The sequence below is a fragment of the Gorilla gorilla genome, chromosome 18 (genome assembly GCF_029281585.2).
Source record: "Gorilla gorilla gorilla isolate KB3781 chromosome 18, NHGRI_mGorGor1-v2.1_pri, whole genome shotgun sequence".
In the NCBI taxonomy this organism is placed as follows: domain Eukaryota; kingdom Metazoa; phylum Chordata; class Mammalia; order Primates; family Hominidae; genus Gorilla; species Gorilla gorilla.
The window spans coordinates 121,081,814-121,108,636 of record NC_073242.2 but is presented as its reverse complement, the minus strand read 5'-3'; the positions used below and the strand labels follow the sequence as shown (position 1 = coordinate 121,108,636).

General features: G+C 58.3%; 1 protein-coding gene across 32 annotated transcripts in view; it reads right to left on the bottom strand.

The window, feature by feature from the left end:
- LOC115931432 (decreased expression in renal and prostate cancer protein) overlaps positions 1 to 26,823 on the bottom strand; it is a 407,507-nt gene that overhangs the window by 69,801 nt on the left and 310,883 nt on the right. For 10 of the 32 annotated variants that reach the window (XM_063699779.1, XM_063699780.1, XM_063699781.1 and 7 more), the window contains one exon: positions 3,354 to 26,823. This exon is cut by the window's right edge and continues 21,366 nt beyond it. The exons of 21 other annotated variants lie outside the window; for them this stretch is intronic. In XM_063699779.1, the coding sequence (XP_063555849.1) occupies positions 19,313 to 20,566 (1,254 nt within the window). In that variant the 5' untranslated portion in view covers positions 20,567 to 26,823 and the 3' untranslated portion in view covers positions 3,354 to 19,312. One more of the 32 variants, XR_010131423.1, reaches the window with a different exon arrangement.

Here is a 26,823-nt window from a genome sequence, read left to right as displayed (position 1 = left end):
ACAAGCCTAACCCTGCGCCCTGGCCCTGACCCTAAAACAACCCTAACCCCGGGTCCTGGACATAATCCTAAAACAAGCCTAAACATGGGCCCTGGCCCTGACCCTAAAACAACCCTAACCCTGGGCCCTGTCCCTGACCCTAAAACAAGCCTAACCCTGGGCCCTGGCCCTGACCCTAAAACAACCCCAACCCTGGGCCCTGGCCCTGACCCTAAAACAACCCTAACCCTGGGCCCTGGCCCTGACCCTAAAACAACCCGAACCCTGGGCCCTGGCCCTCACCCTAAAACAACCCTAACCCTCGGCCCTGGCCCTGACCCTAAAACAACCCTAACCCAGGGTCCTGGCCCTAAAACAACCCTAACGCTGGGCCCTGGCCCTGATTCTAAAACAAGCCTAAACCTGGGCCCTGGTCCTGACCCTAAAAGAAGCCTAACCCTGGACCCTGGCCCTGACCCTAAAACAAGCCTAACCCTGGGTCCTGGCACTGACCCTAAAACAAGCCTAACGCTGTGCCCTGGCCATGACCCTAAAACAACCCTAACCCTGGGCCCTGGCCCTGACCCTAAAACAACCCTAATCCTGGACATTGGCCCTGACCCTAAAACAACCCTAACCCTGAGCCCTGGCCCTGAACCTAAAACAATCCTAACCCTGGGCCCTGGCCCTGACCCTAACACAACACTATCCCTGGGCCTTGGCCCTGACCCTGAAAGAACCCTAACCCTGGGACCTGGCCCTGACCCTGAAACATCCATAACCTGGGCCCAGGCCCTGACCCTAAAACAAACCTAACTCTAGGCCCTGCTCGTGACCCTAAAACAGCCCTACACCTGGGCCCTGGACCTGACCCTAAAACAAGCCTAACCCTGCGCCCTGGCCCTGACAATAAAACAAGCCTAGCCCTGGGCTGTGCCCCTGTCCCTAAAACAACCCTAACCCTGGGCCCTGGCCGTGACCCTAAAACAACCGTAACCCGGGGCCCTGGCCCTTGACCCTAAAACAACCCTACCCCAGGGCCCCCGCCCTGACCCTACAACAACCCTAACCCTGGGCCCTGGCCCTGACCCTAAAACATCCCTAAACCTGGGCCCTGGCCCTGACCCTAAAACAACCCTAAACCTGGAACCTGGCCCTCACCCTAAAACAACCCTAAGCCTGGGCCCTGTCCCTGACCCTAAAACAAGCCTAACCCTGCGCCCTGGCCCTGACCCTAAAACAACCCTAACCCTGGGTCCTGGACCTGATCCTAAAACAAGCCTAAACATGGGCCTTGGCCCTGACCCTAAAACAAGCCTAACCTTGGGCCCTGGCCCTGACCGTAAAACAACCCTAACCCTGGGCCCTGGCCCTAACCCTAAAACAACCCTAACCCTGGGCCCAGGCCCTGACCCTAAAACAACCCTAACCCTGGGCCCTGGCCCTGACCCTAAAACAACCCGAACCCTGGGCCCTGGCCCTCACCCTAAAACAACCCGAACCCTGGGCCCTGGCCCTGACCCTAAAACAACCCTAACCCTGGGCCCTGGCCCTGACCCTAAAACAACCCTAACCCTGGGTCCTGGCCCTAAAACAACCCTAACCCTGGGCCCTGACCCTAAAACAACCCTAACCATGGGCCTGACCCTAAAACAAGCCAGACCCTGGGCCCCGACAATAAAACAAGCCTAACCCTGGGCCCTGACACTAAAACAACCCTAACCCTGTGCCCCGACCCTGAAACAAACTTAACCCTGGGCCCCGACCCTAAAACAACGCTAACCCTGGGCACTGACCCTAAAACAACCCTAACCCTGGGTCCTGGACCTGATCCTAAAACAAGCATAAACATGGGCCCTCGCCGTGAACCTAAAACAGCCCTATCCCTGGGCCCTGGACCTGACCCTAAAACAACCCTACCCCTGGACCCTGGCCCTGACCTTAAAACAACGCTACCCCTGGGCCCTGGCCCTGACCCTAAAACAACCCTACCCCTGGGACCTCGCCCTGACCCTAAAACAACCCTACCCCTGGGGCCTGGCCCTGACCATAAAACAACCCTAACCCTGGGCCCTGGCCCTGACAATAAAACATCCCTAACCCTGGGCCCTGGCCCTAACCCTAAAACAACCCTAACTCTGGGCCCTGGCCCTGACAATAAAACAACCCTAACCCTGGGCCCTGGCCCTGACCCTAACACAACCTAACCCTTTGCCGTGGCCCTGACCCTGAAAGAACCCTAACCCTGGGCCCTGGCCCTGCCCCTGAAACAAACCTAACCCTGGGCCCTGGCCCTGACCCTGAAAGAACCCTAACCCTGGGCCCTGGCCCTGACTCTAAAACAAGCCTAACCCTGGGCCCTGGCCCTGACCCTAAAACAACCCTAAACCTGCGCCCTGTCCCTGACCCTAAAACAAGCCTAACCCTGCGCCCTGGCCCTGACCCTAAAACAACCCTAACCCTGTGTCCTGGAGCTAATCCTAAAACAAGCCTAAACATGGGCCCTGGCCCTGACCCTAAAACAACCCTAACCCTGGGCCCTGGCCCTGACTCTAAAACAAGCCTAACCCTGGGCCCTGGCCCTGACCCTAAAACAACCCGAACCCTGCACCCTCGCCCTGACCCTAAAACAACCCGAACCCTGGGCCCTGGCCCTGACTCTAAAACAACCCTAACCCTGGGCCCTGGCCCTGACCCTAAAACAACCCTAACCCTGGGTCCTGGCCCTAAAACAACCCTAACCCTGGGCCCTGACCCTAAAACAACCCTAACCATGGGCCTGACCCTAAAACAAGCCTAACCCTCGGCCCCGACCATAAAACAAGCCTAACCCTGGACCCTGACACTAAAACAAGCCTAACCCTGGGCCCCGACCCTAAAACAACGCTAACCATGGGCCCTGACCCTAAAACAACCCTAACCCTGGGCCCTGGCCCTGACCCTAAAACAAGCCTAACCCTCGGCCCTGGCCCTGACCCTAAAACCACCCTAACCCTGGGCCGTGGCCCTGACCCTAATACAACCCTAACCCTGGGCACTGGCCCTGACCCTAAAACGACCCTAACCCAGGGCCCTGGCCCTCGACCCTAAAACAACTCTAACTCTGGGCCCTGCCCGTGACCCTAAAACAGCTCTACTCCTGGGCCCTGGCCCTGACCCTAAAACAACCCTACCCCTGGGCCCTGGCCCTGACCCTAAAACAACCCTAACCCTGGGCCCTGGCCCTGACCCTAAGACAACCCTAACCCTGGGCCCTGGCCCTGACCCTAAAACAACCCTAACCGTGGGCCCTGGCCCTAAAACAACCCTAACCCTGGGCCCTGGCCCTAAAACACCCCTAACACAGGGCCCTTACCCTACAACAACCCTAACCCTGGGCCCCGCCCTGACCCTAAAACAACCCTACCCCTGGGCCCTCGCCCTGACCCTAAAACAACCCTAAACCTGGGCCCTGGCCCTGACCGTAAAACAACCGTAACCCGGGGCCCTGGCCCTGACCCTAAAACAACACTACCCCTGGGCACTGTCCCTGAACCTACAACAACCCTAACCCTGGGCCCTGGCCCTGACCCTAAAACATCCCTAACCCTGGGCCCTGGCCCTGACCCAAAAACAACCCTAAACCTGGGCCCTGGCCCTGACCCTAAAACAACCCTAAGCCTGGGCCCTGTCCCGGACCCTAAAACAAGCCTAACCCTGCGCCCTGGCCCTGACCCTAAAACAACCCTAACCCTGGGTCCTGGACCTGATCGTAAAACAAGCCTAAACATGGGCCCTGGCCCTGACCCTAAAACAATCCTAACCATGGGCCCTGGCCCTGACCCTAAAACAAGCCTAACCCAGGGCCCTGGCCCTGACCCTTAAACAACCCTAACCCTGGGCCCTGGCCCTGACCCTAAGACAACCCTAAACCTGGGCCCTGGCCCTGACCCTAAAACAACCCTAACCCTGGGCCCTGGCCCTAAAACAACCCTAACCCTGGGCCCTGGCCCTAAAACACCCCTAACCCAGGGCCCTGACCCTACAACAACCCTAACCCTGGGCCCTGACCCTAAAACAACCCTAACCCTGGGCCCTGGCCCTGACCCTAAAACAACCCTAACCCTGGGCCCTGGCCCTGACCGTAAAACAACCGTAACCCGGGGCCCTGGCCCTGACCCTAAAACAACCCTAACCCTGGGCCCTGGCCCTGACTCTAAAAAAACCCTAACCCTGGGCCCTGGCCCTGACAATAAAACATCCCTAAACCTGGGCCCTGGTCCTGACCCTAAAAGAAGCCTAACCCTGGACCCTGGCCCTGACCCTAAAACAAGCCTAACCCTGGGTCCTGGCCCTGACCCTAAAACAAGCCTAACCCTGTGCCCTGGCCATGACCCTAAAACAACCCTAACCCTGGGCCCTGGCCCTGACCCTAAAACAACCCAAATCCTGGACCTTGGCACTGACCCTAAAACAAAACTAAACCTGAGCCCTGGCCCTGAACCTAAAACAATCCTAACCCTGGGCCCTGGCCCTGATCCTAACACAACACTATCCCTGGGCCGTGGCCCTGACCCAGAAAGAACCCTAACCCTGGGACCTGGCCCTGACCCTGAAACATCCATAACCCAGGGCCCTGGCCCTGACCCTAAAACAAACCTAACTCTAGGCCCTGCTCGTGACCCTAAAACAGCCCTACACCTGGGCCCTGGACCTGACCCGAAAACAAGCCTAACCCTGCGCCCTGGCCCTGACCCTAAAACAACCCTAACCCTGGGTCCTGGACCTGATCCTAAAACAAGCCTAAACATGGGCCCTGGCTCTGACCCTAAAACAAGCCTAACCCTGGGCCCTGGCCCTGACCCTAAAACAAGCCTAAACCTGGGCCCTGGCCCTGACCCTAAAAGAACCCTAACCCTGGGCCCTGGCCCTGACCCTAAAACAACCCTAACCCTGGGCCCTGGCCCTGACCCTAAAACAACCCTAACCCTGGGCCCTGGCCCTGACGCTAAAACAACCCTAACCCTGGGCCCTGGCCCTGACCCTAAAACAACCCGAACTCTGGGCCCTGGCCCTCACCCTGAAACAACCCTAACCCTGGGCCTTGGCCCTGACCCTAAAACAACCCTAACCCTGGGTCCTGGACCTGATCCTAAAACAAGCCTAAACCTGGGCCCTGGCTCTGACCCTAAAACAAGCCTAAACCTGGGCCCTGGCCCTGACCCTAAAACAAGCCTAAACCTGGGCCCTGGCCCTGAACCTAAAACAACCCTAAACCTGGGCCCTGGCCCTGACCCTAAAACAACCCTAACCCTGGGTCCTGGCCCTAAAACAACCCTAACCCTGGGCCCTGACCCTAAAACAACCCTAACAATGGGCCTGATATTAAACAAGCCTAACCCTCGGCCCCTACCATAAAACAAGCCTAACACTGCGCCCTGACACTAAAACAAGCCTAACCCTGGGCCCTGACACTAAAAGAAGCCTAACCCTGGGCCCCAACCCTAAAACAAGCCTACCCCTGGTCCCGGACAGTAAAACAACCCTAACCCTGGGCCCCGCCACTAAAACAACCCTAACCCTGGGCCCCGACCCTAAAACAAACCTAACCCTGGGCCCCGAAACTAAAACAACGCTAACCCTGGGCTCTGACCCTAAAACAACCCTAACCCTGGGCCCTGGCCCTGACCCTAGAACAAGCCTAACCCTGGGCCCTGGCCATGACCCTAAAACAAGCCTAAACCTGGGCCCTGGCCCTGACCCTAAAACAACCCTACCCCTGGGCCCTGGCCCTCACAATAAAACAAGCCTAGCCCTGGGCCGTGCCCCTGACCTAAAACAAACCTAACCCTGAGCCCTGGCTGTGACCCTAAAACAACCGTAACCCGGGGCCCTGGCCCTGACCCTAAAACAACACTACCCCTGGGCACTGTCCCTGACCCTACAACAACCCTAACCCTGGGCCCTGGCCCTGACCCTAAAACATCCCTAAACCTGGGCCCTGGCCCTGACCCTAAAACAAGCCTAACCCTGCGCCCTGGCCCTGACCCTAAAACAACCCTAACCCTGGGTCCTGGACCTGATCCTAAAACAAGCCTAAACATGGGCCCTGGCCCTGACCCTAAAACAACCCTAACCCTGGGCCCTGGCCCTAAAACAACCCTACCCCTGGGCCCTGGCCCTAAAACACCCTTAACCCAGGGCCCTGACCCTACAACAACCCTAACCCTGGGCCCTGACACTAAAACAACCCTAACCCTGGGCCCTGGCCCTGACCCTAAAACAACCCTAACCCTGGGCCCTGGCCCTGACCGTAAAACAACCGTAACCCGGGGCCCTGGCCTTGACACTAAAACAGGCCTAACCCTGGGCCCTGGCCCTGACTCTAAAAAAACCCTAACCGTGGGCACTGGCCCTGACAATAAAACATCCCTAAACCTGGGCCCTAGTCCTGACCCTAAAAGAAGCCTAACCCTGGACCCTGGCCCTGACCCTAAAACAAGCCTAACCCTGGGTCCTGGCCTTGACCCTAAAACAAGCCTAACCCTGTGCCCTGGCCATGACCCTAAAACAAACCTAACCCTGGGCCCTGGCCCTGACCCTAAAACAACCCTAATCCTGGACCTTGCCCCTGACCCTAAAACAACCCTAACCCTGAGCCTAGGCCCTGAACCTAAAACAATCCTAACCCTGGGCCCTGGCCCTGACCCTAACACAACACTATCCCTGGGCGGTGGCCCTGACCCTGAAAGAACCCTAACCCTGGGACCTGGCCCTGACCCTGAAACATCCATAACCCTGGGCCCTGGCCCTGACCCTGAAACATCCATAACCCTGGGCCCTGGCCCTGACCCTAAAACAAACCTAATTCTAGGCCCTGCTCGTGGCCCTAAAACAGCCCTACACCTGGGCCCTGGACCTGACCCTAAAACAAGCCTAACCCTGTGCCCTGGCCCTGACCCTAAAACAACACTTACCCTGGGTCCTGGACCTGATCCTAAAACAAGCCTAAACATGGGCCCTGGCTCTGACCCTAAAACAAGCCTAACCCTGGGCCCTGGCCCTGACCCTAAAACAAGCCTAAACCTGGGCCCTGGCCCTGACCCTAAAACAACCCTAACCCTGGGCCCTGGGCCTGACCCTAAAACAACCCTAACCCTGGGCCCTGGCCCTGACCCTAAAACAAGCCTAACCCTGGGCCCTGGCCCTGACCAAAAACAACCCTAACCCTGGGCCCTGGCCCTGACCCAAAACAACCCTAACCCTGGGCCCTGGCCCTGACCCTAAAACAACCCTATCCCTGGGCCCTGGCCCTGACACTAAAACAAGCCTAACCCTGGGCCCCAACCCTAAAAAAAGGCTACACCTGGTCCCGGACCGTAAAACAACCCTAACCCTGGGCCCCGACACTAAAACAACCCTAACCCTGGGCCCCGACCCTAAAACAAACCTAACCCTGGGCCCCGAAACTAAAACAACGATAACCCTGGGCCTTGACCCTAAAACAACCCTAACTCTGGGCCCTGCCCGTGACCCTAAAACAGCCCTACACCTGGGCCCTGGACCTGACCCTAAAACATCCCTACCCCTGGACCCTGGCCCTGACATTAAAACAACGCTACCCCTTGGCCCTGGCCCTGACCCTAAAACAACCCTACCCTTGGGCCCTGGCCCTCACAATAAAACAAGCCTATCGCTGGGCCGTGCCCCTGTCCCTAAAACAACCCTAACCCTGGGCCCTGGCCGTGACCCTAAAACAACCGTAACCCGGGGCCCTGGACCTGACCATAAAACAACCCTACCCCTGGGCCCTGGCCCTGACCCTACAACAACCCTAAACCTGGGCCCTGGCCCTGACCCTAACGCAACCCTAACCCTTTGCCGTGGCCCTGACATTGAAAGAAACCTAACCCTGGGCCCTAGCCCTGACCCTAAAACAACCCTAACCCTGGGTCCTGGCCCTGACCCTAACACAACCCTAACCCTTTGACGTGGCCCTGACCCTGAAAGAATCCTAACCATGGGCCCTGGCCCTAACCCTAAAACAACCCGAACCCTGGGCCCTGGCCCTGACACTAAAACAAGCCTAACCCTGGGCCCCAACCCTAAAACAAGACTACCCCTGGTCCCGGACCGTAAAACAACCCTAACCCTGGGCCCCGACCCTAAAACAAACCTAACCCTGGGCCCCGACCCTAAATCAACGCTAACCCTGGGCCCTGACCCTAAAACAACCCTAACCCTGGGCCCTGGCCCTGACCCTGAAACAACCCGAACCCTGGGTCCTGGCCCTGACCCTAAAACAACCCTAACCCTGGGCCCTGGCCCTCACAATAAAACAAGCCTAGCCCTGGGCTGTGCCCCTGTCCCTAAAACAACCCTAACCCTGGGCCCTGGCCGTGACCCTAAAACAACCGTAACCCGGGGCCCTGGCCCTTGACCCTAAAACAACCCTACCCCAGGGCCCTCGCCCTGACCCTACAACAACCCTAACCCTGGGCCCTGGCCCTGACCCTAAAACATCCCTAAACCTGGGCCCTGGCCCTGACCCTAAAACAACCCTAAACCTGGAACCTGGCCCTCACCCTAAAACAACCCTAAGCCTGGGCCCTGTCCCTGACCCTAAAACAAGCCTAACCCTGCGCCCTGGCCCTGACCCTAAAACAACCCTAACCCTGGGTCCTGGACCTGATCCTAAAACAAGCCTAAACATGGGCCTTGGCCCTGACCCTAAAACAAGCCTAACCTTGGGCCCTGGCCCTGACCGTAAAACAACCCTAACCCTGGGCCCTGGCCCTAACCCTAAAACAACCCTAACCCTGGGCCCAGGCCCTGACCCTAAAACAACCCTAACCCTGGGCCCTGGCCCTGACCCTAAAACAACCCGAACCCTGGGCCCTGGCCCTCACCCTAAAACAACCCGAACCCTGGGCCCTGGCCCTGACCCTAAAACAACCCTAACCCTGGGCCCTGGCCCTGACCCTAAAACAACCCTAACCCTGGGTCCTGGCCCTAAAACAACCCTAACCCTGGGCCCTGACCCTAAAACAACCCTAACCATGGGCCTGACCCTAAAACAAGCCAGACCCTGGGCCCCGACAATAAAACAAGCCTAACCCTGGGCCCTGACACTAAAACAACCCTAACCCTGTGCCCCGACCCTGAAACAAACTTAACCCTGGGCCCCGACCCTAAAACAACGCTAACCCTGGGCACTGACCCTAAAACAACCCTAACCCTGGGTCCTGGACCTGATCCTAAAACAAGCATAAACATGGGCCCTCGCCGTGAACCTAAAACAGCCCTATCCCTGGGCCCTGGACCTGACCCTAAAACAACCCTACCCCTGGACCCTGGCCCTGACCTTAAAACAACGCTACCCCTGGGCCCTGGCCCTGACCCTAAAACAACCCTACCCCTGGGACCTCGCCCTGACCCTAAAACAACCCTACCCCTGGGGCCTGGCCCTGACCATAAAACAACCCTAACCCTGGGCCCTGGCCCTGACAATAAAACATCCCTAACCCTGGTCCCTGGCCCTAACCCTAAAACAACCCTAACTCTGGGCCCTGGCCCTGATAATAAAACAACCCTAACCCTGGGCCCTGGCCCTGACCCTAACACAACCTAACCCTTTGCCGTGGCCCTGACCCTGAAAGAACCCTAACCCTGGGGCCTGGCCCTGCCCCTGAAACAAACCTAACCCTGGGCCCTGGCCCTGACCCTGAAAGAACCCTAACCCTGGGCCCTGGCCCTGACTCTAAAACAAGCCTAACCCTGGGCCCTGGCCCTGACCCTAAAACAACCCTAAACCTGCGCCCTGTCCCTGACCCTAAAACAAGCCTAACCCTGCGCCCTGGCCCTGACCCTAAAACAACCCTAACCCTGTGTCCTGGAGCTAATCCTAAAACAAGCCTAAACATGGGCCCTGGCCCTGACCCTAAAACAACCCTAACCCTGGGCCCTGGCCCTGACTCTAAAACAAGCCTAACCCTGGGCCCTGGCCCTGACCCTAAAACAACCCTAACCCTGCGCCCTCGCCCTGACCCTAAAACAACCCGAACCCTGGGCCCTGGCCCTGACTCTAAAACAACCCTAACCCTGGGCCCTGGCCCTGACCCTAAAACAACCCTAACCCTGGGTCCTGGCCCTAAAACAACCCTAACCCTGGGCCCTGACCCTAAAACAACCCTAACCATGGGCCTGACCCTAAAACAAGCCTAACCCTCGGCCCCGACCATAAAACAAGCCTAACCCTGGACCCTGACACTAAAACAAGCCTAACCCTGGGCCCCGACCCTAAAACAACGCTAACCATGGGCCCTGACCCTAAAACAACCCTAACCCTGGGCCCTGGCCCTGACCCTAAAACAAGCCTAACCCTCGGCCCTGGCCCTGACCCTAAAACCACCCTAACCATGGACCCTGGCCCTGACCCTAAAAGAAGCCTAACCCTGGGCCCTGGCCCTGACCCTAAGACAACCCTAACCCTGGGCCGTGGCCCTGACCCTAATACAACCCTAACCCTGGGCACTGGCCCTGACCCTAAAACGACCCTAACCCAGGGCCCTGGCCCTCGACCCTAAAACAACTCTAACTCTGGGCCCTGCCCGTGACCCTAAAACAGCTCTACTCCTGGGCCCTGGCCCTGACCCTAAAACAACCCTACCCCTGGGCCCTGGCCCTGACCCTAAAACAACCCTAACCCTGGGCCCTGGCCCTGACCCTAAGACAACCCTAACCCTGGGCCCTGGCCCTGACCCTAAAACAACCCTAACCGTGGGCCCTGGCCCTAAAACAACCCTAACCCTGGGCCCTGGCCCTAAAACACCCCTAACACAGGGCCCTTACCCTACAACAACCCTAACCCTGGGCCTTGACCCTAAAACAACCCTAACCCTGGGCCCCGGCCCTGACCCTAAAACAACCCTACCCCTGGGCCCTCGCCCTGACCCTAAAACAACCCTAAACCTGGGCCCTGGCCCTGACCGTAAAACAACCGTAACCCGGGGCCCTGGCCCTGACCCTAAAACAACACTACCCCTGGGCACTGTCCCTGAACCTACAACAACCCTAACCCTGGGCCCTGGCCCTGACCCTAAAACATCCCTAACCCTGGGCCCTGGCCCTGACCCAAAAACAACCCTAAACCTGGGCCCTGGCCCTGACCCTAAAACAACCCTAAGCCTGGGCCCTGTCCCGGACCCTAAAACAAGCCTAACCCTGCGCCCTGGCCCTGACCCTAAAACAACCCTAACCCTGGGTCCTGGACCTGATCGTAAAACAAGCCTAAACATGGGCCCTGGCCCTGACCCTAAAACAATCCTAACCATGGGCCCTGGCCCTGACCCTAAAACAAGCCTAACCCAGGGCCCTGGCCCTGACCCTTAAACAACCCGAACCCTGGGCCCTGGCCCTGACCCTAAGACAACCCTAAACCTGGGCCCTGGCCCTGACCCTAAAACAACCCTAACCCTGGGCCCTGGCCCTGACCCTAAAACAACGCTAACCCTGGGCCCTGGCCCTGAACCTAAAACAACGCTAACCCTGGGCCCTGGCCCTGACCCTAAAACAAGCCTAACCCTGGGCCCTGGCCCTGACCCTAAAACAAGCCTAACCCTGGGCCCTGGCCCTGACCCTAAAACAACCCGAACCCTGGGCACTAGCCCTGACCCTAAAACAACCCTAACCCTGGGTCCTGGCCCTAAAACAACCCTAACCCTGGGCCCTGACCCAAAAACAACCCTAACCATGGGCCTGACCCTAAAACAAGCCTAACCCTGGGCCCCGACCTTAGAACAAGCCTAACCTTGGGCCCTGACACTAAAACAAGCCTAACCCTGGGCCCTGACACTAAAACAAGCCTAACCCTGGGCCCCAACCCTAAAAAAAGCCTACACCTGGTCCCGGACCGTAAAACAACCCTAACCCTGGGCCCCGACACTAAAACAACCCTAACCCTGGGCCCCGACCCTAAAACAAACCTAACCCTGGGCCCTGGCCCTGACCCTAAAACAACCCTAACCCTGGGCCCTGGCCCTGACCCTAAAACAACCCGAACCCTGGGCCCTGGCCCTCACCCTAAAACAACCCTAACCCTGGGCCCTGGCCCTGACCCTAAAACAACCCGAACCCTGGGCACTAGCCCTGACCCTAAAACAACCCTAACCCTGGGTCCTGGCCCTAAAACAACCCTAACCCTGGGCCCTGACCCAAAAACAACCCTAACCATGGGCCTGACCCTAAAACAAGCCTAACCCTGGGCCCCGACCTTAGAACAAGCCTAACCTTGGGCCCTGACACTAAAACAAGCCTAACCCTGGGCCCTGACACTAAAACAAGCCTAACCCTGGGCCCCAACCCTAAAAAAAGCCTACACCTGGTCCCGGACCGTAAAACAACCCTAACCCTGGGCCCCGACACTAAAACAACCCTAACCCTGGGCCCCGACCCTAAAACAAACCTAACCCTGGGCCCTGGCCCTGACCCTAAAACAACCCTAACCCTGGGCCCTGGCCCTGACCCTAAAACAACCCGAACCCTGGGCCCTGGCCCTCACCCTAAAACAACCCTAACCCTGGGCCCTGGCCCTGACCCTAAAACAACCCTAACCCAGGGTCCTGGCCCTAAAACAACCCTAACCCTGGGCACTGGCCCTGACTCTAAAACAAGCCTAAACCTGGGCCCTGGCCCTGACCCTAAAACAACCCTAACCATGGGCCCTGGCCCTGACCCTAAAACAACCCTAAGCCTGGGCCCTGTCCCTGACCCTAAAACAAGCCTAACCCTGCGCCCTGGCCCTGACCCTAAAACAACCCTAACCCCGGGTCCTGGACATAATCCTAAAACAAGCCTAAACATGGGCCCTGGCCCTGACCCTAAAACAACCCTAACCCTGGGCCCTGTCCCTGACCCTAAAACAAGCCTAACCCTGGGCCCTGGCCCTGACCCTAAAACAACCCTAACTCTGGGCCCTGCCCGTGAACCTAAAACAGCCCTACACCTGGGCCCTGGCCCTGACCCTAAAACAACCCTAACCATCGGCCCTGGCCCTGACCCTAAAACAACCCTAACCCTGGGCCCTGGCCCTGACCCTAAAACAACCCTAACCCTGGGCACTGGCCCTGACCCTAAAACGACCCTAACACAGGGCCCTGGCCCTCGACCCTATAACAACCCTAACTCTGGGCACTGCCCGTGACCCTAAAACAGCCCTACACCTGGGCCCTGGCCCTGACCCTAAAACAACCCTACCCCTGGACCCTGGCCCTGACATTAAAACAACGCTACCCCTTGGCCCTGGCCCTGACCCTAAAACAACCCTACCCCTGGGCCCTGACCCTCACAATAAAACAAGCCTATCCCTGTACCGTGCCCCTGTCCCTACAACAACCCTAACCCTGGGCCCTGACCGTGACCCTAAAACAACCGTAACCCGGGGCCCTGGCCCTGAACCTAAAACAACCCTAAGCCTGGGCCCTGTCCCTGACTCTAAAACAAGCCTAAACCTGGGCCCTGGCCCTGACCCTAAAACAACCCTAACCATGGGCCCTGGCCCTGACCCTAAAACAACCCTAAGCCTGGGCCCTGTCCCTGACCCTAAAACAAGCCTAACCCTGCGCCCTGGCCCTGACCCTAAAACAACCCTAACCCCGGGTCCTGGACATAATCCTAAAACAAGCCTAAACATGGGCCCTGGCCCTGACCCTAAAACAACCCTAACCCTGGGCCCTGTCCCTGACCCTAAAACAAGCCTAACCCTGGGCCCTGGCCCTGACCCTAAAACAACCCCAACCCTGGGCCCTGGCCCTGACCCTAAAACAACCCTAACCCTGGGCCCTGGCCCTGACCCTAAAACAACCCGAACCCTGGGCCCTGGCCCTCACCCTAAAACAACCCTAACCCTCGGCCCTGGCCCTGACCCTAAAACAACCCTAACCCAGGGTCCTGGCCCTAAAACAACCCTAACGCTGGGCCCTGGCCCTGATTCTAAAACAAGCCTAAACCTGGGCCCTGGTCCTGACCCTAAAAGAAGCCTAACCCTGGACCCTGGCCCTGACCCTAAAACAAGCCTAACCCTGGGTCCTGGCACTGACCCTAAAACAAGCCTAACGCTGTGCCCTGGCCATGACCCTAAAACAACCCTAACCCTGGGCCCTGGCCCTGACCCTAAAACAACCCTAATCCTGGACATTGGCCCTGACCCTAAAACAACCCTAACCCTGAGCCCTGGCCCTGAACCTAAAACAATCCTAACCCTGGGCCCTGGCCCTGACCCTAACACAACACTATCCCTGGGCCTTGGCCCTGACCCTGAAAGAACCCTAACCCTGGGACCTGGCCCTGACCCTGAAACATCCATAACCTGGGCCCAGGCCCTGACCCTAAAACAAACCTAACTCTAGGCCCTGCTCGTGACCCTAAAACAGCCCTACACCTGGGCCCTGGACCTGACCCTAAAACAAGCCTAACCCTGCGCCCTGGCCCTGACAATAAAACAAGCCTAGCCCTGGGCTGTGCCCCTGTCCCTAAAACAACCCTAACCCTGGGCCCTGGCCGTGACCCTAAAACAACCGTAACCCGGGGCCCTGGCCCTTGACCCTAAAACAACCCTACCCCAGGGCCCCCGCCCTGACCCTACAACAACCCTAACCCTGGGCCCTGGCCCTGACCCTAAAACATCCCTAAACCTGGGCCCTGGCCCTGACCCTAAAACAACCCTAAACCTGGAACCTGGCCCTCACCCTAAAACAACCCTAAGCCTGGGCCCTGTCCCTGACCCTAAAACAAGCCTAACCCTGCGCCCTGGCCGTGACCCTAAAACAACCCTAACCCTGGGTCCTGGACCTGATCCTAAAACAAGCCTAAACATGGGCCTTGGCCCTGACCCTAAAACAAGCCTAACCTTGGGCCCTGGCCCTGACCGTAAAACAACCCTAACCCTGGGCCCTGGCCCTAACCCTAAAACAACCCTAACCCTGGGCCCAGGCCCTGACCCTAAAACAACCCTAACCCTGGGCCCTGGCCCTGACCCTAAAACAACCCGAACCCTGGGCCCTGGCCCTCACCCTAAAACAACCCGAACCCTGGGCCCTGGCCCTGACCCTAAAACAACCCTAACCCTGGGCCCTGGCCCTGACCCTAAAACAACCCTAACCCTGGGTCCTGGCCCTAAAACAACCCTAACCCTGGGCCCTGACCCTAAAACAACCCTAACCATGGGCCTGACCCTAAAACAAGCCAGACCCTGGGCCCCGACAATAAAACAAGCCTAACCCTGGGCCCTGACACTAAAACAACCCTAACCCTGTGCCCCGACCCTGAAACAAACTTAACCCTGGGCCCCGACCCTAAAACAACGCTAACCCTGGGCACTGACCCTAAAACAACCCTAACCCTGGGTCCTGGACCTGATCCTAAAACAAGCATAAACATGGGCCCTCGCCGTGAACCTAAAACAGCCCTATCCCTGGGCCCTGGACCTGACCCTAAAACAACCCTACCCCTGGACCCTGGCCCTGACCTTAAAACAACGCTACCCCTGGGCCCTGGCCCTGACCCTAAAACAACCCTACCCCTGGGACCTCGCCCTGACCCTAAAACAACCCTACCCCTGGGGCCTGGCCCTGACCATAAAACAACCCTAACCCTGGGCCCTGGCCCTGACAATAAAACATCCCTAACCCTGGGCCCTGGCCCTAACCCTAAAACAACCCTAACTCTGGGCCCTGGCCCTGACAATAAAACAACCCTAACCCTGGGCCCTGGCCCTGACCCTAACACAACCTAACCCTTTGCCGTGGCCCTGACCCTGAAAGAACCCTAACCCTGGGCCCTGGCCCTGCCCCTGAAACAAACCTAACCCTGGGCCCTGGCCCTGACCCTGAAAGAACCCTAACCCTGGGCCCTGGCCCTGACTCTAAAACAAGCCTAACCCTGGGCCCTGGCCCTGACCCTAAAACAACCCTAAACCTGCGCCCTGTCCCTGACCCTAAAACAAGCCTAACCCTGCGCCCTGGCCCTGACCCTAAAACAACCCTAACCCTGTGTCCTGGAGCTAATCCTAAAACAAGCCTAAACATGGGCCCTGGCCCTGACCCTAAAACAACCCTAACCCTGGGCCCTGGCCCTGACTCTAAAACAAGCCTAACCCTGGGCCCTGGCCCTGACCCTAAAACAACCCGAACCCTGCACCCTCGCCCTGACCCTAAAACAACCCGAACCCTGGGCCCTGGCCCTGACTCTAAAACAACCCTAACCCTGGGCCCTGGCCCTGACCCTAAAACAACCCTAACCCTGGGTCCTGGCCCTAAAACAACCCTAACCCTGGGCCCTGACCCTAAAACAACCCTAACCATGGGCCTGACCCTAAAACAAGCCTAACCCTCGGCCCCGACCATAAAACAAGCCTAACCCTGGACCCTGACACTAAAACAAGCCTAACCCTGGGCCCCGACCCTAAAACAACGCTAACCATGGGCCCTGACCCTAAAACAACCCTAACCCTGGGCCCTGGCCCTGACCCTAAAACAAGCCTAACCCTCGGCCCTGGCCCTGACCCTAAAACCACCCTAACCCTGGGCCGTGGCCCTGACCCTAATACAACCCTAACCCTGGGCACTGGCCCTGACCCTAAAACGACCCTAACCCAGGGCCCTGGCCCTCGACCCTAAAACAACTCTAACTCTGGGCCCTGCCCGTGACCCTAAAACAGCTCTACTCCTGGGCCCTGGCCCTGACCCTAAAACAACCCTACCCCTGGGCCCTGGCCCTGACCCTAAAACAACCCTAACCCTGGGCCCTGGCCCTGACCCTAAGACAACCCTAACCCTGGGCCCTGGCCCTGACCCTAAAACAACCCTAACCGTGGGCCCTGGCCCTAAAACAACCCTAACCCTGGGCCCTGGCCCTAAAACACCCCTAACACAGGGCCCTTACCCTACAACAACCCTAACCCTGGGCCTTGACCCTAAAACAACCCTAACCCTGGGCCCCGCCCTGACCCTAAAACAACCCTACCCCTGGGCCCTCGCCCTGACCCTAAAACAACCCTAAACCTGGGCCCTGGCCCTGACCGTAAAACAACCGTAACCCGGGGCCCTGGCCCTGACCCTAAAACAACACTACCCCTGGGCACTGTCCCTGAACCTACAACAACCCTAACCCTGGGCCCTGGCCCTGACCCTAAAACATCCCTAACCCTGGGCCCTGGCCCTGACCCAAAAACAACCCTAAACCTGGGCCCTGGCCCTGACCCTAAAACAACCCTAAGCCTGGGCCCTGTCCCGGACCCTAAAACAAGCCTAACCCTGCGCCCTGGCCCTGACCCTAAAACAACCCTAACCCTGGGTCCTGGACCTGATCGTAAAACAAGCCTAAACATGGGCCCTGGCCCTGACCCTAAAACAATCCTAACCATGGGCCCTGGCCCTGACCCTAAAACAAGCCTAACCCAGGGCCCTGGCCCTGACCCTTAAACAACCCTAACCCTGGGCCCTGGCCCTGACCCTAAGACAACCCTAAACCTGGGCCCTGGCCCTGACCCTAAAACAACCCTAACCCTGGGCCCTGGCCCTAAAACAACCCTAACCCTGGGCCCTGGCCCTAAAACACCCCTAACCCAGGGCCCTGACCCTACAACAACCCTAACCCTGGGCCCTGACCCTAAAACAACCCTAACCCTGGGCCCTGGCCCTGACCCTAAAACAACCCTAACCCTGGGCCCTGGCCCTGACCGTAAAACAACCGTAACCCGGGGCCCTGGCCCTGACCCTAAAACAACCCTAACCCTGGGCCCTGGCCCTGACTCTAAAAAAACCCTAACCCTGGGCCCTGGCCCTGACAATAAAACATCCCTAAACCTGGGCCCTGGTCCTGACCCTAAAAGAAGCCTAACCCTGGACCCTGGCCCTGACCCTAAAACAAGCCTAACCCTGGGTCCTGGCCCTGACCCTAAAACAAGCCTAACCCTGTGCCCTGGCCATGACCCTAAAACAACCCTAACCCTGGGCCCTGGCCCTGACCCTAAAACAACCCAAATCCTGGACCTTGGCACTGACCCTAAAACAAAACTAAACCTGAGCCCTGGCCCTGAACCTAAAACAATCCTAACCCTGGGCCCTGGCCCTGATCCTAACACAACACTATCCCTGGGCCGTGGCCCTGACCCAGAAAGAACCCTAACCCTGGGACCTGGCCCTGACCCTGAAACATCCATAACCCAGGGCCCTGGCCCTGACCCTAAAACAAACCTAACTCTAGGCCCTGCTCGTGACCCTAAAACAGCCCTACACCTGGGCCCTGGACCTGACCCGAAAACAAGCCTAACCCTGCGCCCTGGCCCTGACCCTAAAACAACCCTAACCCTGGGTCCTGGACCTGATCCTAAAACAAGCCTAAACATGGGCCCTGGCTCTGACCCTAAAACAAGCCTAACCCTGGGCCCTGGCCCTGACCCTAAAACAAGCCTAAACCTGGGCCCTGGCCCTGACCCTAAAAGAACCCTAACCCTGGGCCCTGGCCCTGACCCTAAAACAACCCTAACCCTGGGCCCTGGCCCTGACCCTAAAACAACCCTAACCCTGGGCCCTGGCCCTGACGCTAAAACAACCCTAACCCTGGGCCCTGGCCCTGACCCTAAAACAACCCGAACTCTGGGCCCTGGCCCTCACCCTGAAACAACCCTAACCCTGGGCCTTGGCCCTGACCCTAAAACAACCCTAACCCTGGGTCCTGGACCTGATCCTAAAACAAGCCTAAACCTGGGCCCTGGCTCTGACCCTAAAACAAGCCTAAACCTGGGCCCTGGCCCTGACCCTAAAACAAGCCTAAACCTGGGCCCTGGCCCTGAACCTAAAACAACCCTAAACCTGGGCCCTGGCCCTGACCCTAAAACAACCCTAACCCTGGGTCCTGGCCCTAAAACAACCCTAACCCTGGGCCCTGACCCTAAAACAACCCTAACAATGGGCCTGATATTAAACAAGCCTAACCCTCGGCCCCTACCATAAAACAAGCCTAACACTGCGCCCTGACACTAAAACAAGCCTAACCCTGGGCCCTGACACTAAAAGAAGCCTAACCCTGGGCCCCAACCCTAAAACAAGCCTACCCCTGGTCCCGGACAGTAAAACAACCCTAACCCTGGGCCCCGCCACTAAAACAACCCTAACCCTGGGCCCCGACCCTAAAACAAACCTAACCCTGGGCCCCGAAACTAAAACAACGCTAACCCTGGGCTCTGACCCTAAAACAACCCTAACCCTGGGCCCTGGCCCTGACCCTAGAACAAGCCTAACCCTGGGCCCTGGCCATGACCCTAAAACAAGCCTAAACCTGGGCCCTGGCCCTGACCCTAAAACAACCCTACCCCTGGGCCCTGGCCCTCACAATAAAACAAGCCTAGCCCTGGGCCGTGCCCCTGACCTAAAACAAACCTAACCCTGAGCCCTGGCTGTGACCCTAAAACAACCGTAACCCGGGGCCCTGGCCCTGACCCTAAAACAACACTACCCCTGGGCACTGTCCCTGACCCTACAACAACCCTAACCCTGGGCCCTGGCCCTGACCCTAAAACATCCCTAAACCTGGGCCCTGGCCCTGACCCTAAAACAAGCCTAACCCTGCGCCCTGGCCCTGACCCTAAAACAACCCTAACCCTGGGTCCTGGACCTGATCCTAAAACAAGCCTAAACATGGGCCCTGGCCCTGACCCTAAAACAACCCTAACCCTGGGCCCTGGCCCTAAAACAACCCTACCCCTGGGCCCTGGCCCTAAAACACCCTTAACCCAGGGCCCTGACCCTACAACAACCCTAACCCTGGGCCCTGACACTAAAACAACCCTAACCCTGGGCCCTGGCCCTGACCCTAAAACAACCCTAACCCTGGGCCCTGGCCCTGACCGTAAAACAACCGTAACCCGGGGCCCTGGCCTTGACACTAAAACAGGCCTAACCCTGGGCCCTGGCCCTGACTCTAAAAAAACCCTAACCGTGGGCACTGGCCCTGACAATAAAACATCCCTAAACCTGGGCCCTAGTCCTGACCCTAAAAGAAGCCTAACCCTGGACCCTGGCCCTGACCCTAAAACAAGCCTAACCCTGGGTCCTGGCCTTGACCCTAAAACAAGCCTAACCCTGTGCCCTGGCCATGACCCTAAAACAAACCTAACCCTGGGCCCTGGCCCTGACCCTAAAACAACCCTAATCCTGGACCTTGCCCCTGACCCTAAAACAACCCTAACCCTGAGCCTAGGCCCTGAACCTAAAACAATCCTAACCCTGGGCCCTGGCCCTGACCCTAACACAACACTATCCCTGGGCGGTGGCCCTGACCCTGAAAGAACCCTAACCCTGGGACCTGGCCCTGACCCTGAAACATCCATAACCCTGGGCCCTGGCCCTGACCCTGAAACATCCATAACCCTGGGCCCTGGCCCTGACCCTAAAACAAACCTAATTCTAGGCCCTGCTCGTGGCCCTAAAACAGCCCTACACCTGGGCCCTGGACCTGACCCTAAAACAAGCCTAACCCTGTGCCCTGGCCCTGACCCTAAAACAACACTTACCCTGGGTCCTGGACCTGATCCTAAAACAAGCCTAAACATGGGCCCTGGCTCTGACCCTAAAACAAGCCTAACCCTGGGCCCTGGCCCTGACCCTAAAACAAGCCTAAACCTGGGCCCTGGCCCTGACCCTAAAACAACCCTAACCCTGGGCCCTGGGCCTGACCCTAAAACAACCCTAACCCTGGGCCCTGGCCCTGACCCTAAAACAAGCCTAACCCTGGGCCCTGGCCCTGACCAAAAACAACCCTAACCCTGGGCCCTGGCCCTGACCCAAAACAACCCTAACCCTGGGCCCTGGCCCTGACCCTAAAACAACCCTATCCCTGGGCCCTGGCCCTGACACTAAAACAAGCCTAACCCTGGGCCCCAACCCTAAAAAAAGGCTACACCTGGTCCCGGACCGTAAAACAACCCTAACCCTGGGCCCCGACACTAAAACAACCCTAACCCTGGGCCCCGACCCTAAAACAAACCTAACCCTGGGCCCCGAAACTAAAACAACGATAACCCTGGGCCTTGACCCTAAAACAACCCTAACTCTGGGCCCTGCCCGTGACCCTAAAACAGCCCTACACCTGGGCCCTGGACCTGACCCTAAAACATCCCTACCCCTGGACCCTGGCCCTGACATTAAAACAACGCTACCCCTTGGCCCTGGCCCTGACCCTAAAACAACCCTACCCTTGGGCCCTGGCCCTCACAATAAAACAAGCCTATCGCTGGGCCGTGCCCCTGTCCCTAAAACAACCCTAACCCTGGGCCCTGGCCGTGACCCTAAAACAACCGTAACCCGGGGCCCTGGACCTGACCATAAAACAACCCTACCCCTGGGCCCTGGCCCTGACCCTACAACAACCCTAAACCTGGGCCCTGGCCCTGACCCTAACGCAACCCTAACCCTTTGCCGTGGCCCTGACATTGAAAGAAACCTAACCCTGGGCCCTAGCCCTGACCCTAAAACAACCCTAACCCTGGGTCCTGGCCCTGACCCTAACACAACCCTAACCCTTTGACGTGGCCCTGACCCTGAAAGAATCCTAACCATGGGCCCTGGCCCTAACCCTAAAACAACCCGAACCCTGGGCCCTGGCCCTGACACTAAAACAAGCCTAACCCTGGGCCCCAACCCTAAAACAAGACTACCCCTGGTCCCGGACCGTAAAACAACCCTAACCCTGGGCCCCGACCCTAAAACAAACCTAACCCTGGGCCCCGACCCTAAATCAACGCTAACCCTGGGCCCTGACCCTAAAACAACCCTAACCCTGGGCCCTGGCCCTGACCCTGAAACAACCCGAACCCTGGGTCCTGGCCCTGACCCTAAAACAACCCTAACCCTGGGCCCTGGCCCTCACAATAAAACAAGCCTAGCCCTGGGCTGTGCCCCTGTCCCTAAAACAACCCTAACCCTGGGCCCTGGCCGTGACCCTAAAACAACCGTAACCCGGGGCCCTGGCCCTTGACCCTAAAACAACCCTACCCCAGGGCCCTCGCCCTGACCCTACAACAACCCTAACCCTGGGCCCTGGCCCTGACCCTAAAACATCCCTAAACCTGGGCCCTGGCCCTGACCCTAAAACAACCCTAAACCTGGAACCTGGCCCTCACCCTAAAACAACCCTAAGCCTGGGCCCTGTCCCTGACCCTAAAACAAGCCTAACCCTGCGCCCTGGCCCTGACCCTAAAACAACCCTAACCCTGGGTCCTGGACCTGATCCTAAAACAAGCCTAAACATGGGCCTTGGCCCTGACCCTAAAACAAGCCTAACCTTGGGCCCTGGCCCTGACCGTAAAACAACCCTAACCCTGGGCCCTGGCCCTAACCCTAAAACAACCCTAACCCTGGGCCCAGGCCCTGACCCTAAAACAACCCTAACCCTGGGCCCTGGCCCTGACCCTAAAACAACCCGAACCCTGGGCCCTGGCCCTCACCCTAAAACAACCCGAACCCTGGGCCCTGGCCCTGACCCTAAAACAACCCTAACCCTGGGCCCTGGCCCTGACCCTAAAACAACCCTAACCCTGGGTCCTGGCCCTAAAACAACCCTAACCCTGGGCCCTGACCCTAAAACAACCCTAACCATGGGCCTGACCCTAAAACAAGCCAGACCCTGGGCCCCGACAATAAAACAAGCCTAACCCTGGGCCCTGACACTAAAACAACCCTAACCCTGTGCCCCGACCCTGAAACAAACTTAACCCTGGGCCCCGACCCTAAAACAACGCTAACCCTGGGCACTGACCCTAAAACAACCCTAACCCTGGGTCCTGGACCTGATCCTAAAACAAGCATAAACATGGGCCCTCGCCGTGAACCTAAAACAGCCCTATCCCTGGGCCCTGGACCTGACCCTAAAACAACCCTACCCCTGGACCCTGGCCCTGACCTTAAAACAACGCTACCCCTGGGCCCTGGCCCTGACCCTAAAACAACCCTACCCCTGGGACCTCGCCCTGACCCTAAAACAACCCTACCCCTGGGGCCTGGCCCTGACCATAAAACAACCCTAACCCTGGGCCCTGGCCCTGACAATAAAACATCCCTAACCCTGGTCCCTGGCCCTAACCCTAAAACAACCCTAACTCTGGGCCCTGGCCCTGATAATAAAACAACCCTAACCCTGGGCCCTGGCCCTGACCCTAACACAACCTAACCCTTTGCCGTGGCCCTGACCCTGAAAGAACCCTAACCCTGGGGCCTGGCCCTGCCCCTGAAACAAACCTAACCCTGGGCCCTGGCCCTGACCCTGAAAGAACCCTAACCCTGGGCCCTGGCCCTGACTCTAAAACAAGCCTAACCCTGGGCCCTGGCCCTGACCCTAAAACAACCCTAAACCTGCGCCCTGTCCCTGACCCTAAAACAAGCCTAACCCTGCGCCCTGGCCCTGACCCTAAAACAACCCTAACCCTGTGTCCTGGAGCTAATCCTAAAACAAGCCTAAACATGGGCCCTGGCCCTGACCCTAAAACAACCCTAACCCTGGGCCCTGGCCCTGACTCTAAAACAAGCCTAACCCTGGGCCCTGGCCCTGACCCTAAAACAACCCTAACCCTGCGCCCTCGCCCTGACCCTAAAACAACCCGAACCCTGGGCCCTGGCCCTGACTCTAAAACAACCCTAACCCTGGGCCCTGGCCCTGACCCTAAAACAACCCTAACCCTGGGTCCTGGCCCTAAAACAACCCTAACCCTGGGCCCTGACCCTAAAACAACCCTAACCATGGGCCTGACCCTAAAACAAGCCTAACCCTCGGCCCCGACCATAAAACAAGCCTAACCCTGGACCCTGACACTAAAACAAGCCTAACCCTGGGCCCCGACCCTAAAACAACGCTAACCATGGGCCCTGACCCTAAAACAACCCTAACCCTGGGCCCTGGCCCTGACCCTAAAACAAGCCTAACCCTCGGCCCTGGCCCTGACCCTAAAACCACCCTAACCATGGACCCTGGCCCTGACCCTAAAAGAAGCCTAACCCTGGGCCCTGGCCCTGACCCTAAGACAACCCTAACCCTGGGCCGTGGCCCTGACCCTAATACAACCCTAACCCTGGGCACTGGCCCTGACCCTAAAACGACCCTAACCCAGGGCCCTGGCCCTCGACCCTAAAACAACTCTAACTCTGGGCCCTGCCCGTGACCCTAAAACAGCTCTACTCCTGGGCCCTGGCCCTGACCCTAAAACAACCCTACCCCTGGGCCCTGGCCCTGACCCTAAAACAACCCTAACCCTGGGCCCTGGCCCTGACCCTAAGACAACCCTAACCCTGGGCCCTGGCCCTGACCCTAAAACAACCCTAACCGTGGGCCCTGGCCCTAAAACAACCCTAACCCTGGGCCCTGGCCCTAAAACACCCCTAACACAGGGCCCTTACCCTACAACAACCCTAACCCTGGGCCTTGACCCTAAAACAACCCTAACCCTGGGCCCCGGCCCTGACCCTAAAACAACCCTACCCCTGGGCCCTCGCCCTGACCCTAAAACAACCCTAAACCTGGGCCCTGGCCCTGACCGTAAAACAACCGTAACCCGGGGCCCTGGCCCTGACCCTAAAACAACACTACCCCTGGGCACTGTCCCTGAACCTACAACAACCCTAACCCTGGGCCCTGGCCCTGACCCTAAAACATCCCTAACCCTGGGCCCTGGCCCTGACCCAAAAACAACCCTAAACCTGGGCCCTGGCCCTGACCCTAAAACAACCCTAAGCCTGGGCCCTGTCCCGGACCCTAAAACAAGCCTAACCCTGCGCCCTGGCCCTGACCCTAAAACAACCCTAACCCTGGGTCCTGGACCTGATCGTAAAACAAGCCTAAACATGGGCCCTGGCCCTGACCCTAAAACAATCCTAACCATGGGCCCTGGCCCTGACCCTAAAACAAGCCTAACCCAGGGCCCTGGCCCTGACCCTTAAACAACCCTAACCCTGGGCCCTGGCCCTGACCCTAAGACAACCCTAAACCTGGGCCCTGGCCCTGACCCTAAAACAACCCTAACCCTGGGCCCTGGCCCTAAAACAACCCTAACCCTGGGCCCTGGCCCTAAAACACCCCTAACCCAGGGCCCTGACCCTACAACAACCCTAACCCTGGGCCCTGACCCTAAAACAACCCTAACCCTGGGCCCTGGCCCTGACCCTAAAACAACCCTAACCCTGGGCCCTGGCCCTGACCGTAAAACAACCGTAACCCGGGGCCCTGGCCCTGACCCTAAAACAACCCTAACCCTGGGCCCTGGCCCTGACTCTAAAAAAACCCTAACCCTGGGCCCTGGCCCTGACAATAAAACATCCCTAAACCTGGGCCCTGGTCCTGACCCTAAAAGAAGCCTAACCCTGGACCCTGGCCCTGACCCTAAAACAAGCCTAACCCTGGGTCCTGGCCCTGACCCTAAAACAAGCCTAACCCTGTGCCCTGGCCATGACCCTAAAACAACCCTAACCCTGGGCCCTGGCCCTGACCCTAAAACAACCCAAATCCTGGACCTTGGCACTGACCCTAAAACAAAACTAACCCTGAGCCCTGGCCCTGAACCTAAAACAATCCTAACCCTGGGCCCTGGCCCTGATCCTAACATAACACTATCCCTGGGCCGTGGCCCTGACCCAGAAAGAACCCTAACCCTGGGACCTGGCCCTGACCCTGAAACATCCATAACCCAGGGCCCTGGCCCTGACCCTAAAACAAACCTAACTCTAGGCCCTGCTCGTGACCCTAAAACAGCCCTACACCTGGGCCCTGGACCTGACCCGAAAACAAGCCTAACCCTGCGCCCTGGCCCTGACCCTAAAACAACCCTAACCCTGGGTCCTGGACCTGATCCTAAAACAAGCCTAAACATGGGCCCTGGCTCTGACCCTAAAACAAGCCTAACCCTGGGCCCTGGCCCTGACCCTAAAACAAGCCTAAACCTGGGCCCTGGCCCTGACCCTAAAAGAACCCTAACCCTGGGCCCTGGCCCTGACCCTAAAACAACCCTAACCCTGGGCCCTGGCCCTGACCCTAAAACAACCCTAACCCTGGGCCCTGGCCCTGACGCTAAAACAACCCTAACCCTGGGCCCTGGCCCTGACCCTAAAACAACCCGAACTCTGGGCCCTGGCCCTCACCCTGAAACAACCCTAACCCTGGGCCTTGGCCCTGACCCTAAAACAACCCTAACCCTGGGTCCTGGACCTGATCCTAAAACAAGCCTAAACCTGGGCCCTGGCTCTGACCCTAAAACAAGCCTAAACCTGGGCCCTGGCCCTGACCCTAAAACAAGCCTAAACCTGGGCCCTGGCCCTGAACCTAAAACAACCCGAACCCTGGGCCCTGGCCCTCACCCTAAAACAACCCGAACCCTGGGCCCTGGCCCTGACCCTAAAACAACCCTAACCCTGGGCCCTGGCCCTGACCCTAAAACAACCCTAACCCTGGGTCCTGGCCCTAAAACAACCCTAACCCTGGGCCCTGACCCTAAAACAACCCTAACCATGGGCCTGACCCTAAAACAAGCCAGACCCTGGGCCCCGACAATAAAACAAGCCTAACCCTGGGCCCTGACACTAAAACAACCCTAACCCTGTGCCCCGACCCTGAAACAAACTTAACCCTGGGCCCCGACCCTAAAACAACGCTAACCCTGGGCACTGACCCTAAAACAACCCTAACCCTGGGTCCTGGACCTGATCCTAAAACAAGCATAAACATGGGCCCTCGCCGTGAACCTAAAACAGCCCTATCCCTGGGCCCTGGACCTGACCCTAAAACAACCCTACCCCTGGACCCTGGCCCTGACCTTAAAACAACGCTACC